We start from the raw sequence: 14590 nt of genomic DNA, 5'->3' as shown, positions 1-14590 counted from the left end.
CACACCACACGGGACAATGGGGCGGGCCGGAGGTGCGCATGTGGGGTGTCTGCTCACCGGTGGTTTTCAGGGGCCCTGTTGGGCGCACCGGCAGAGATCCCCTCTGCCGCGCCTCCCGCCGGCAGCGACAAATACAAGACAAGCCACACACAACCCACCTCCCCCACCCCGCAGTGCATGCATGCATCGCATGGGCCTGACAGAGGCCCATCCATCCATGCATCGACGACCTGCAATTGATATGAGCCTCATCATCAGAGGGCACCTGCACCTGCATGCACATACTGGCATGCCTCTGCCTGCCTGATCGATCTCCTTGAATTTCCGGTCGACCTGACTCTGACCGTGTCTGCCCACAAGAGGAGGCGGAGGACGCGGGGACGCCGGCCCTTTCCCGAACGGAACAGGAACCCCGTCCGTTCTCGAGGAGGACGTTGCATGCATGCGTGCATGCGTGATGCATCGTCTGGCGCTGGCTGCTCCGGAGCAGTAGCGGACTGCAGGGCCGACAAGGTAGACGAGAGGTTTGGCTGGGTTGGTGCTATGAGGATGATGGGCTGATGGGCATGCGATGCATGTACGTATGGGGCTAGAGCACGCACGTAGCCAGCCGCGGCTACTGCGGTGGCGCTCGCTCCATCGGCCTGTGTGGTGCGGGCGCTGGACGCGTCCATGACTGCGACCACGCCGGAGGGAGCAATGCAAACGACCAACGGTGACTTGCTAGCTCCACTGACCAGTGACCACGAGCTGGGTAGGTAGGTCCTATCATCTGAATCAGTGATTCTTCCCACCTTTAGCTGAAGCCGCTCGACAAAACGGTGACCGCTAAGCTACCCTGCTAATTAGGGAACTTCAGAACATTCAGGTTATCAATTCCAGATGGGCTAGTTTTCTTACGCTTTGCATAAATTAATTTATAGCACTTAGCAGTCAATTGCTTTTGTTGTATCATATGTGATACTCCTTCCGTCTGAAAAATCTTATCCCAAACTTATTCCTCAAATGGATGTATCTAGCACTAACTTGGTGCTAGATACATTCATTTGAGAGACAAGATTTTTCGGACGGAGGGAGTATGTGTGTATCTTAACTATGTAAAGTCCGGATGCAAACTTTTTCCGCTTTGTATCGCCTTGATGCAATACTTGAAGTCAATAAAAAATACTGGATCTGGATGTATTTTTTATTATTTCTAGTGTTCGTTGTACTACCATGATTGAAGATGAATAGATTGAAAGTTTTCCTCGTAAAAAATAATAAAAGATTGCTTTATCGAAGAAGAAGAAGAAGAAGAAGAAGCAGCAAAACTCCAAATCACTTTGTCATAAACGGAAACTTAAAAACTAAATTACTCCATGCATGATGCGTACTAAATGTATCGCTCAGCAACGATATGGACAAACTTCCAAAAACATATCGACCAATTTGTGAACACCAACGAAAAACAATTGAACAAAAAACGTTGAGGATCCTCGACCTTTGTAGCTTCATTCAAACATGAACACCAACGATTTCACATAAATATCACAACATTCTCAAGATACTGCAAATGCTCCGGCCGCGGACGAATTGAAAAAAAAGAAACACTCAAATCAGGCTTTCGACCCGATTTATATATAAAGCAACGAACTAAAGTACACGAAAATCGACAAAAATCACTACACTGTCGCAGGTCTCATCCATCATCATCGTCAGTACTGGTATCAGAAGAGGACTGATGGTGCCAGAGGAATTAAGCCGACGTGCACGTATACTGATCATCGTATTAGCGACAACGCAAAGCACAATTTCCGACAGTAATGGCCAAAGGGTTGTTATCATTAATCCGGCGATCTCGCCGTCTTAATGCAGTGTACACGTGGCGGATGTGCGGTGGTGGGGGCCGGTGTGCGAGTGAGTGCACGCAGAGAGGAGAGGATAGAGCTGTCCATGCGGTTATTGCAGCAGCTGTCACCGCGCCAGTCGTCCTTTTGTAGCCTCCGTCAAAACTCAGAGAGCAGCCCTCTTGTTTCACTGCATGCACAAAGGGGTCCTTCATTTCTTAGCTGTTCATTTTCACTGGGTAGTCTCATATGCGCGGCCTGTTTCTGTTAATTTCACCGTTCGGTTACCTGTTTTTTTTTCTCCTCATTTTGTGATCATAGCTTCTAGGTCAATTATACGATAAGTTCAGCGCATCACAACACAATTCAACAACCACGGTAAAATTATGGAAGTGAATGATTTAGGCACATATTATTAGCAAGTCATGTTAATACTGAGAAACGCACTATCATTTCTTCGGACAATAGACTTACCTCCCAGCTTATATTGAAAACCTGAGAAATAATACCATGATGTACTTCTCATTCAAGATCCCGTTTGAGATCGAGACTCGGATTTCCCCTGTTTACCGTGGAGACCAAGATATTTTCATGTGAAGGCGTGCGGCCTCGGGGTCGGTGTGGATGCCAGAGTGGCGGCTTGTGAGAGCGGATTTGTGTTCCTGGGTGTCGGAGTTTGGTCACTTGGGTGGCAGATATGTCAACTCATCGGGTACGTGGCCTAGGGCCCAATTTGGAAGCCGGAACCGCCACGGCTTCGGAGAGCGTCTGTGTTGTAGGGTGTCGATTCTGGTAACATGGGTTGCAGAATCGTTGGCTCGTCTGGTATGCAACCTCGGGGCCGGTGTGTGTTGTTGAGGTTTGTAAGCTGGAGGCCTGGAGCGGCAACCCGGGTCGTATTGTAGGGTGTTGACTATGGTCTCTTGGGTGACAAGGTCATCGGCTCGCTTGAGGTGCAGCATCGCCCCGAGAGCTGAACCAAAGTCGGCCGTTTCGAGACCATGGAGCTTTGGCTGGTGTGTGTCTCTGTGTAACACGGTTGTATCGGTTTTCGGTCAGTTTTTCTTGTTAACTTGTCAATTTTTCTTCTTCTATATGAAGAGGCAAAGCTACTATTGATTGCTCGAGAAAAAAAAGTTTCGTATACCCATTTCTGATCAATGGCTATCGTTCACACATCATAACCGGTCTCCTAGCCTCACCGGTCGACAGCGCAGCAGCCTTACAAATTAAGGCAGATGTGGGAACGAGCCACTTACCAATTTGCAGACAAATGGAGGGGCCTGAGCGGGACTTGCTAGCCACTGCACTGCATGCATCTGCCAGCTGAAACACAGGGCCCCGGCCCTCCTTTACCCAGCCCTGCCCTACCTCACATGATCACACCTAAAGGAAAGGGCCCAATCCAATCCAATCTCGCAGGAAAAGTACGATTACTTCCTACACAGCCACCTATCATTCCCTCTATATATATGGATTAGGAAAAATTCCGGGGAGCACAAAAGAGGGCCGGGGAGGGAGACAGGGACACGCAAGCTTCAGGCACAAGCCCTACGCCGCCTCGCCTCGCCTCGCCTCACCTCGTTGCTTGTCTTCGAAGATCCGTAGTTAGTTGCACTGCACCAAGAAGAATCAACCAAAGCTTCGCCCCGACTTAATCGATCGATCTTGGCGCGGCGCTGATTAATGGCGCACTGCGGCGGCGGTCCGGGTCCGGCGGCGCCGCGGGAGGCGTCATCCGTGGAGAGCCATTTCCAGGGCCTGCTCGACGACGACGACAAGTACCGCGCATTGTGCGGCGCGTTCGGGTACCTGCAGCAGCAGGAGTGGCCGGACCTCAGCGGCGCGTGCTACGCGGCCTTCGGCGCGCCACCGCCGCCGGGCACCAGCAACGGCGCCGGCAACTCCTTCTCCTGCAGCGGTAGCGCCAGCAGCGGCGGCGGCTCCACTAAGAGAAAACCTGACGCGTATGTAGACGCAAAGGTGAGTCGGACGATGTTCTTGTACATGCGCTGCGAACCTCTGTCTCTGCGTGAGCCTCGAGCTGCGCTCTGCTTATTATTGGTGTGCCAGTCTTTGACTGACAAAAAAGCTTTGCCAGGACGACTGCAAGAGGCCGAGAGGGAAGCAGCAGCTGTGCGATCCTGACGAGGCTGGAGCGGCGGCGAAAGGGAGGCCGGAGAAAGCCAAGGCGTGCGCCAGGAAGAAGCCGGAGCCGGCGGCCGCCGGCCAGAAGACCGACTACATCCACGTCCGAGCCCGCCGCGGGCAGGCCACGGACAGCCACAGCCTCGCCGAACGGGTATGTATTGATACTCCTAGTCTCCTAGAAAGAACAATTAATCTTGTGTATATATGTGCACAATTTGATCCTGATGCGCATGATGCAGGTGAGGCGGGAGCGGATCAGCGAGCGGATGAGGTACCTGCAGGAGCTGGTGCCCGGCTGCGACAAGGTCACCGGCAAGGCCGGCATGCTCGACGAGATCATCAACTACGTCCAGTCCCTGCAGAAGCAGGTCGAGGTACGCACGACGCATCAACCAGACCAAACCAGCTTGAATCTACTGTATTTCTCTCGGTGTCCGTTCATCGGAGATCACGCTGCATGCTTCTTACCGTTGGACATGGCTGCACGCACGCAGTTCCTGTCCATGAAGATCGCCGCCTCCAACCCGGTGGTGAACTTCAACATCGTCGACGACCTCTTCGGCGGCAGGCGGATGAACCAGGCGTGCGGCCCCTCCATGACGACGCTGCCGATGCACCAGGGGCAGCTGGACCCGTCCTGCCTTCAGATGAGCAGCGCTACCATGCAGCAGATGCAACAACCGGCTGCCGGGTTCGGGCAGGACATGCTCGTCAACAACCCGTACCCGGCGGCGCAGAGCGCGCCCCCATCGGCGGCTGCCACACCGGTGTCGATGTCAGCCGCCGCGTCCGTCGAATCATGCCTCGACGTATGTCCCAGGAGATGAACCGTCCTTTGGTAGTATGATGCATGATTCTGGTAGATGATATTCTGAACTTCCTGTTTTTGCTGTGTGTTTGTTGCAGGTGAATGGAGCTGCTGCTTGGGACATTGCGTCTCAGCATTTGTTCAGTGGGTTTGATGCACAGTTTCAGCCAGTTCAAAGTGAGTAGCTGCTTCCGTGAAGCAAAGCTTGCTTTGTTCTGAATACTCATGTCAAAGAACATAGATACAGAGTTAGTCAAAGAAAAATAAAATGTTACAGTTGGCTAGTGGTCATCACATAGCTGCTATACTGACAGACGATTAAAGAATCTCATCACAGAACTCTGACAAAAAAAATGAGTCAATTAGTATTTGCTTCATTTGTACAATTTGGAAGATGCATGTGTATGGTCAAGCTGAGCACAGGAAGCATGTGCCATGAACACATTGAAACTCGAATAAGCTGCAATGTTGGTCCTGTAATGAATATATGAATTCATATTTCTAGTATGCGATGCAGTGTCAGGACTCGAGTGTCCATTTTGTGCTATTTTTAACTTCAGAAGAACATTTCCCCTGAATCAGGCTGCTACTTTCCCTTGCAGGTGACTGTTTGCTAGACAATCTCAAAATGGAAATGTAAGCGGGATTAATTCTCATTCCTGGAGTTTTAAGTGCAACTATACGTGTGGCTGAAGATTCTTTATTCATAGCAACTGAACTAATGCAGTATTCTGTCAGCAATGGAAACAGAAGCACATTTGTGTGTGAAGTTATATTCTTGTATTGCTAGTGTACCGAATCATAAGCAATCCGCAAATTCTTCACTACCGAGCTACACAAAGGGTTCAGATTACAGCAAAAGCATTTACAATAAATTCTCGCTACCTTGTTCAGAATAAATATTCTCACTACAAACAAATCCAGAACAATAACATGCACACGTCTTATCAGATAAATTACATTAAACTGAAAGTGCAACACCAAACCAAATGCGCCGCTGTCTCCTACTTATTGTCCCCTCTTTAAAGCACAGACTGTTCGCCAGCTTCTGCAAAGACATAATTCAACCTTACTTATACTCGAAGTAGAAGATAACTCGTATGCACATCATCACTGGCAATAACTTCTGATGAACATAAGTGCACCCAGATCCCTCTCGAGCAAGGTGTATTGTTTCAGATTTTCATGGGTACTACTCAAATTTCAGTATCTCTTTAAACCATCAAATATGTTTTGCCACAAAAAAGCAACAGCATAAGATAACTATGCTCTCATTGCGACTCGGTCAAGAAAGTTACACTAAAACATTTTTTATCAAGTGGATATTTTGCCATCACAAACAAACACTGAATTAAAGAATTGTTTTGAGGAAAACAGAATCATCAACAACATTACAGTGTGAGTGTGAAAAGGAAAATGAGCCTTTTTAACCGAGCGCAGATTTGCTGTGAGGAACAGCAGAAATTACTCTCTGTGAAAATAAGGTGGACTTGTAGAGAAACGGCAAAGTCATTTGCTTGAATATCTTGTGGCAAAAATTTCCTCGGAACTGCTAGAAATTATCCACTTGCATCCACCAATGCATACAAATCTGGGCATACACAGACGCACATGCTAGATTTGGCACTAGCACTTCTATCTGACACTCTTTATTTCATGCAAGTTGTGGAGTGTGGACTATCATGAAGTAAGAACTCGAACTAACCTTTGCCTGGGACAATGATAACTGGTGCTGCTTTACAGTTGTGGAAGCAATACTCACTGACACTTCCCTGCAACACACTACAATAAAAGGGCAAAGTTAAAGGTGGACTTGATAATATATCTTCAGCTCATGGGCCGCAATAAAATATGACGATACATCAAATGGTAGAAATAAGAAAACAACATTGAACATTTTTTAGTGCCCTTTGTGGTTTCACAACAAATACTCAAGCTATCACATATATTCTCTTAAAGAGCACTGAAGTTGATGTTATTTTCATGCACTAACTGAAGCATACCTAGCCACAATCAGGCCAGATTCTTGAAACATTGAATTAGATCATGGGCTTAGAGCCCTTTCCCTCTAATAAAATTAATGGGCTTAGCAGTTTTCGTTTCACAACAAACTAGTAGACTTGCTTTTAGATGGTGAATCAGTGAGAAAATGTATGCTCACAAATCAAGTATGATGTGCACTTGAACTGTGTAACTATGCCAATATTAAAACGAAGATATGTTGATATGTAAACTGAACAAGAACAACAAAAGGGCTTTGGCAATACACCTTTGATAGACTCTCGTATGCAAATCTTATCTTGATGGGATAATACTAGAATTATGCCTCCGAATTACCAGATATTATAATGTTGGCCAAGGTAATGAACTACAGAGCTAACTCATTAGCTCCTCGGGTTATCAAGGTTTGCCACAGTCGGAACTGAACTGTGGTTTAGGAGATGGATACCTCTGAATAAGGCTTCGACCACGTGTGCCAATAATGACAGCTGCTGGCTTCAGTCGCTCTGCTTCTCGGCAAATAACATTTCCAGCATCTCCCTCAACAATCCGTGCCTTGGTGTGGACCTTGTAAGTTTCCCAATCAAAGGCACATGTATCAATTCCTTACGGAAACTATGAAAAGCAAAACAGGACACAGGATTTCACAAATATGAACACTGCACGAGAAATAATCCTCATAGTTTTCACTAAAAAGATGCTCGTAGCATTGCATTTTAAGCTTGCATCCCAAAACATGCGTCACGCAAATGAATCCGTTGCACAAAGTGCTCGTTTGCGCAACGAAATTATACACAGACACAGGGGTAACAGAGCATACCAGTGACTCCTTGAATGCCTCGACGGCCAACTCATCCATCAGTTCCTGACTTTTGTTGTATACCAGTTCATTATGCACACCTGCACAAATTGAATCACAATCAGCCCCCATTTTCAGTTAACCACAAAATTTCCCCATTTTCAGTCAACCACAAAATTTGAAGGGGAGCCGGTGTATAGATTGAGTGGAAATTGGTTACAAAACGTGAACCGGTACCCTTTTTAGACAAACAGGGAGGCTCTCCCCAGCTCCATTACCATAATGAAACAATAGTTCACACATCGGCTCACTAAGGAGTAGTTCAGAAGTAAAGCGAATTAGACAAAGTACGGCCAAACCGAAAAGGAGAGATAAACTGAAACACAGCCGGCCTTCTAACAGGAACTGAAGGAACATGAACCGGTATCCTGCATGTTCAGAATTTCAGATGCTTGGACGATCTCACGGTAATTCAGAATATAACCGAATGCCCCTAGATTATTTAAGACCGAAACCAACCATATTATACTATCCCGGCCTTCCCATCATTCTAGCAACATGAATCCATGATAAGCAGGATACCAGCCAACAACTTTCCTGATTGCAGTTCCTCTAGGTGGGGTGGTGAGGGCATGATATATGGGCCAATTGGCCCTTCTTTCTTTCCTGGGAACATTCAAGTTGATGAGGTCGTGAGGTACAAAATGTTAATCAAAGGATGGTGCCTCATCACTACTCCCTCCGTTCCAAAATAGATGACTCAACTTTGTACTAAGGGAGGGAGTACTACAAAGAGACGATTATTATTGCAATTTCCAACCAAAACTAAAAGGGAAAACTTTGTTTTTGCCACTCTAGCTTTTGACCACTTTACTTATGCCACTCTAGAATTTGACATATCACTTTTGCCACTCTTAGTTTTTGACAATACATCACAAATGCCATTCCGTGGCAAAAGCAATAACTTTTCATTTCACTTTTGCCACTCTTAGATTTCGACAATGTATCACAATTGCCACTCTAAAATTATTGCTTTTGCCACAGAATGGCAATTGTGATATATTGTCAAAACCTAAGTGTGGCAAAAGTGATATGTCAAATTCTAGAGTGGCATAAGCAAAGTGGTCAAAAGCTAGAGTGGCAAAAACAAAGTTTTCCCAAACTAAAATGTTTGCACGCATCCAGCTTTGACTAGCTTCATTTTGACGTGCCACAGCTGGGTGGGTGGACTGCCCTAAATTATACTCTACTGTGTTTTGTTCTATTATTACTACTGCTTAGGACCAACCCAGAATGTACATAGCATGGTAGAGCCAGCGCGCTGAACACACGCGAAATTAACAAGCCGCCAAATGGAAGTAGAAAAAAAAATACAGTATCTACCGATCGACAGCGACCTGACTGCGCGCAATGATCTAACAATTCTGGGTTATCAAATTTACCAGGATGATTGATTAGGGAACCTGGATCGCCTCGAAAGTAGATTAAAAAAAATCGAGCAACCCTAGAGAAGCGCGCGATTCGGAGATGAGACGGTGAAGGGACTCAACTGGAGACGGCGTGGACGAGGTGGAGGGTGTCGGCGATGCGCGCGAGGTGGGCGAGCGCCCAGCGGAAGGCGTGCCTGGAGTTGGGGCCGAAGTCGATGGCGACGAGGAGGTCCCTGCCGCGGCGGCGCTCCCCGGTCTCGCGCTCGAGCTCCGGCGCGGCATGGGGCACCACCGGGATGAGGCGCGGCAGCACCACCTCCCTCCAGCTGTACTCCTCCACGTCCTCCTCCACCGTCTCCATCGCCTCCGCTCGGTGGTCGGTACCACTACCGCCGACGACGAAACCAAACGCCGCCCGCTCACTCGCTCGCTCGCCTCCACCTACCCCCTGTTTCGATTGCTTTTGCCGCACTCACTACGTACGTACGTCGCTCCGCTAGCAGCTGAAGTAGTAGCAGCAAAACGTTAACCGTGCTGCTCGTAGTATATTTATGTTGGCCGGTGACGATGGCGTTAAGCTCGGCCTGCCGGCTGCCGGGGTTTCGTGCTGGCGCGGTCGACTACACCTCCTCCCTCGTCCTAGTTCATTTCGTGCATCTTCGTCATGTGTTTCTCGTCATGTAAATTCATCAGAGATCAAGGAGTAAATCTGGATTTCATCATGGATCCATCCATTTATCATGGTCGCTGGCTAGTCCTCCTCCTCCTCCATGTAGGCGGAGTGGTACTATACTACGGCCAGATACGGTCAAAGGGCCACGTGAAGTGGGGAAGAGGGAGGAAGAAATAGGCGGCCAGGGCCCATCCGTGCGCGGCGGGTTTCAATCTCAATGCGTGGGGTGGGGGCGCAGTCACCACGCTCACACCATTTTCTTTTCTTTTTTGAGAAGATGCTCGCACCTTCTAGAAGGCGAAGAAGATTCGGCGGGGATCACCACGCCACGCAACGCAAGCGAGGACGAAGGCGGCGTGTGACATGGACAATGACGGAGTTGGAAATGCTTCCTGGTGCTTCTCCGCGGGCGAGGGAACCCAAGATTACCCAAGAAACCAATCTGGTTCGAGGTAATCTGCTGGCATATATAATGGTTCAACGAACTCTTGGATGCTTCTACTGTTATTATCGGTTCATCACTCCTGTGTGTGCCTTCAAAAGGAAAAAGAAAAAAAACAGGGTGTGGCCAGGTCTCAATCAATTAAGATTTAACTAAGTCTCAGTCAGGTGACATAGTAGATAAGAATAAAAAAGAGAAATTTGAAAAGAAAAAATGTGTACAAATCTCCATGCAAAATCAAATGATATAGCATCAACTGTGACTTAGCAAAACTAAAAAGAAAAACATTCTTCTCTGGCCCTCAGGGCGGAGATCATCAAAGATATGCAAGCAAGGTCCACGGAAGTAGATATAAACTACTAGTCGGAATATCTGGGAACTACCCCTAAAAAAAGGGAATTTCTGGGGACTATAATCAAACTAGGCATGGGACACATGGCACAGAAAAAAATGATTAGAGGCTGAGATTATGGGCAGTACTTCCTCTGATCGAAAATGTATTTATCAAAGTTTACATCCTTTTAAAGCTGTAATCAGTTTATACTTGTAGAATTTGATTGTTGTATTTCAAGCAATATATTTTGCCCTTGAAGAACGTGTCAATTTTCAGGTCTTCATACATTTCTGACTACAACGTTTTGCAGTAAAATTTCAAACAGATTCAGCACAAACCCTCCCAGGTTCGACACAGATCCTAGAAAACGTGGTGGCATTGAAAATGCTGACAGCCATCAATCGCAGTAGCTAGCAGGAGAAAAAACACTGAAGAATTTCAGAGGAGAGCACGCGAGATGAACAATGTCCATAAAGGCAGTGATATGTCACTGCTAAACATTCCAACAACAACAACAATAATACATACCAGTCGCTTACAACAGTTGGCCCAAATCATCCTGGGGGTTCTGCCAAGATACGGGGATATCATTGCCACATCTTGATCCGGCAAAGCTACCATCAATCTACCACCTACCATCTCCCCAGGGGCATTCGTCCCGAGAGTCGAAGCAAAGATATCAGAATTTACAGCATCCAAGGGGGCAGGCAACACGTCTCCGCTGGCCCGGTTAACGCCTATTCGCAGGCCGGTTTCGTGTCGAAGCTAGTCAGGCAGATCGCAAAGGCCTGGAACGCCGACAGCGGGTATCTATAATCCATTGTGAATATGTCTTTCCCGATCTTCCCGAACTGGAGGATCACCTTTTCCTGCTCCGCAGCGGGGACGCCCAAGGAGGGGTCAACCGAGGCGACGAGCTGGAAGTTCTTGACCGATGCTACGGTGACACGCCCTCGGAAGTTGAGGCACCAGCACTGCAGCTGCTCGTGCCAGCGGGGAGCTTTATTCTTCAGAAGCAGAGGCGCTTCGCTGGTCGAGATCGGTCCGGATAAATCAGCGCTGAGGCTTGTTGACAAGAATTCGATGTTTGGTTCCTTTCCTTTGCTACTAGTTGATAGGGTGGACACTTGTTCGTCGAGTGAGTGGACCATGCCAGTAGGGGTTGGGGCCTTCCCGCCCTCCTGGATGCACACGGCTGGTATTGAGTGCATGGTGCACTGCATTCTCCTTGGTCCTCGGTTGCGCAGGACAGTGAGCTCATATGAGACGGTAGCAACATTGTAATTACCTAGTGGCAGTCTTGGTGATACTTGCTTCGAGTGCCTTTTGCTTGGCTTGTTGTTAGGCAACACCGCAGCATCACAAGGAGGTTGGCTATCAAATATTGTGAACTTTGTGCCAAGGAAGTTTGGTCTGATTCAGGAGAATATAGTGTGATTAAAATGGCAAAGTAAAGTAATCATATTACTTAGCCAACAAAATAATAAGCTTACTTCAGTTTGCCAACATAGGTGCTGCTTGAATGAGAAAAATCATCAGAGATGAGCGATATCACAAAAGAAGTTCTGGCTGCACGTCTGATCTTGCGGGCCGCAAGCAAAAGCTTGTCATTTTCCCCATGCAGAGCTGCATTGCATACACAACACTAGTCAGTGACATTGTTGGGCATATTTGAACTTTGGAAGATTTGTGTGTCTGTCTAAATCTCTGTAAATGAACTAATCTTAAATAGGACGTGGTGCAGGTTATCTTTCTGGATGCACCCTGCTCCACTGCCTACCAAGCTTGATGTGGACTGACCCTAAAAAAGGTTTGCTGTGGACTGCACATGATATCTAGCTTGTTCTGGTAAAAATTAATGCACCGCACCAACGGTTGAGTTCAGCTTCTGCTCCTGCTACACTTGCTAAGAATGAGTAGCCCAGGACCTAAAAAAGGTTTGCTGTGGACTGCACACGATGCCTAGCTTATTCTGGTAAAAATTAATGCACCGCATCAACGGTTGAGTTCAGCTTCTGCTCCTGCTACACTTGCTAAGAATGAGTAGCGCATGTCCAATTTGATGCGGCAAGGAAGTTGTTTTACTATGGTATACCCTCACTTAACTGATTACAGTGTTTGAAATAATGTCAACCAGTTACCGTTAGCTCCCTTCTCAATCTGGAGTTCAGGACTAGCAATCAATAAAGGTCTTGCAGTAGTGGGGAAGCCCTTAGATTGATTGTTGTTTATTTTTCTGATGATTCTTCTTAAAGGAATGTAGTACAAACTCAAACAGAGAGGCATGATACACAAACAGCCCATGAGTGCACAGGAATATGCATGCTCTCATGTAGAGGGGACATTTTATGATACAAACTGAACTATTTATCTTCGATGCCATCCCATTAGGCATTAGGGGAATACAGATTCCACTAAATAGAATAAATCGTGCATCGACCCGCCTTGCGTAGATCAGCCACACTAACTCACAAGGAAAAGTATGACTGAAGAAAAATACATTATACATCTTGATGCAATGGTAACAGAACAAGAAGGAATTCGAAACCATGTGTTCAAGCAACCAGGCAAGATCGACTTACATGGGCTGAGCCCCAAGTAGAGGAGATAGGTGGACGTCGCCCTGTCCCTCCTCACAAAGCACTGCACCGGACAATCACGAGGCCCCGGCTGCGACAAATCACCAAGTCAAGCATCCAAACTCACACCATGATGAGCAAACAGATCATGGCGGCAGAAGGCATTGATGCGGGGAGACGGGAGATACCTGCTTTAGGGAGATGGGGAAGGTGATCCTGCTGCACTCCTCGAGGGTCTTCACCACATCCTTGGTGACCTCGCGCCACGACCGGCAGACGGCGGCGCAGGCAACGACATGGCGCCGCGCCGGCCAGGCCACCTCGCTGGCCTCCACCCTCTGTATCACGTCGATCAGCAGCTCCGGCGGCAGGTTCGCCCACTGCCCCTGCTGCTGCGGCTCCTGGCCCGGCCGCTGCGGCTGCGGCTCCGGCCACAGGCTTGGCCAAGAATGCCGCGACCCCCCGCGGCCGTGGCCGGCGCGCCCGTCGGAGACGCCGCCGCGCCTGGACATGCTCCCGATGCCGTCCCTCATCTCCTTGAGCTCCCGCACGATGCTCTTCAAAGACATTGCAACTTGTGGGCAGTTGCTGTCGCTCTCGCGGAAAGAGGCCCCCTTACTGCTCCATGGCAAGATCCGCCATTACGGGCGAATCTACTCCAAAAATGGCAGGAGACAGCTCATAAAGTAGTCGCCGCCACTCCCGCATCTACCCCAACTAAACAAATGGGCATTTTTTTGAGAAAGATCTGAAGCACGCGGCTCCGGAGAAAACCAAAAGAAACTGGAATTTTCTGGCGAATTTGAGGAGACGGCGAGGGCGAGGATCCGGCGTTTCCTCGCCCGGCGGTCCGGATCTGGGGAGGAGGCAATGCAGCAACGAGGCCCCGGAGAGACCGAGGATTCACGCTCGGGCGGCCTCGAGATCCAAAGCTTCCCCGCTTCCGCGGCTCAGAAAATCAAGAAAATCGGCTCAAGAACGGATCGGGGACCCTCCGTTTCCCTCATTTCCGCCTCCGTTGGATCCCCAGCTCCTCCTTCCTTCCCCCCAAGAGCTCCAGATTACGGAGCTCCCCCTCGCTCGCCTTCCTCCTCTAAGCTCTGGATTTCTCCGCAGAGCTTCTCCCTCGGCTCCCTCTCTCGCTCTTCTCTCTATCTCTCCGCTGCAGCTCCTGTGAATCCTGTGTGTTTGGGCGTGGGTTTGTATTAGGGAGAGGATAATAAAAGGGGCCGCGGGGAAATAAAAAAATGAACGGAGACGGGGTTTTTAAGAGGGTGGGGACAGCTTTTGTGGGGTGCTCTTTTTTCCTCTCTTTGAGTTTTCACCTTTCAAGGTGTGCAGGTACTCGCGGCTCCCCAAAACTCACAGCTGCCCAACGGGAATCCTATGCATCAACATGGAGTGTGCGCCGCCGTGGGACTCACGCTTTGGTCTTGAGGTTGGGCTGCTCTGGTGAGGGAGGTGGTTGCTGAGCAAGTTACATGGTGAAAGCCCCTAAAAGGCACTTTGTGTTGGGAAGACTTTCCCTCTGGGATGCAATGAACGGT

At 48.4% G+C, this 14590-nt stretch overlaps 3 protein-coding genes across 3 annotated transcripts; 1 reads left to right on the top strand and 2 right to left on the bottom strand.

Moving 5' to 3' along the window:
• Positions 1-3313: 3313 nt before the first annotated feature.
• On the top strand, positions 3314-5568 carry LOC109786261 (basic helix-loop-helix protein 79). The gene is made up of 6 exons (XM_020344845.4): positions 3314-3809; positions 3928-4128; positions 4217-4351; positions 4472-4786; positions 4884-4962; positions 5388-5568. The coding sequence occupies exons 1-6, from the start codon at positions 3513-3515 to the stop codon at positions 5423-5425; spliced, it is 1065 nt and encodes a 354-aa protein (XP_020200434.1). The 5' UTR covers positions 3314-3512; the 3' UTR covers positions 5426-5568.
• Positions 5543-9871, bottom strand: LOC109786262 (universal stress protein PHOS32). The gene is made up of 5 exons (XM_020344846.4): positions 9136-9871; positions 7607-7686; positions 7235-7353; positions 6491-6567; positions 5543-5833 (listed from the first exon to the last, which is right to left on the bottom strand). Exons 1-5 carry the CDS (start codon positions 9374-9376, stop codon positions 5808-5810), a joined length of 543 nt encoding a protein of 180 aa, XP_020200435.1. The 5' UTR covers positions 9377-9871; the 3' UTR covers positions 5543-5807.
• A 1060-nt stretch (positions 9872-10931) lies between these two features.
• On the bottom strand, positions 10932-14302 carry LOC109786260 (tubby-like F-box protein 5). The gene is made up of 4 exons (XM_020344844.4): positions 13232-14302; positions 13047-13134; positions 11958-12090; positions 10932-11877 (listed from the first exon to the last, which is right to left on the bottom strand). Exons 1-4 carry the CDS (start codon positions 13610-13612, stop codon positions 11202-11204), a joined length of 1278 nt encoding a protein of 425 aa, XP_020200433.1. The 5' UTR covers positions 13613-14302; the 3' UTR covers positions 10932-11201.
• Positions 14303-14590: the final 288 nt, after the last annotated feature.

This window comes from Aegilops tauschii, chromosome 6 (assembly GCF_002575655.3).
Source record: "Aegilops tauschii subsp. strangulata cultivar AL8/78 chromosome 6, Aet v6.0, whole genome shotgun sequence".
Taxonomy (NCBI): domain Eukaryota; kingdom Viridiplantae; phylum Streptophyta; class Magnoliopsida; order Poales; family Poaceae; genus Aegilops; species Aegilops tauschii.
Note: the sequence above shows the minus strand (reverse complement) of the source record. Positions and strands in the feature narration are given on the sequence as shown.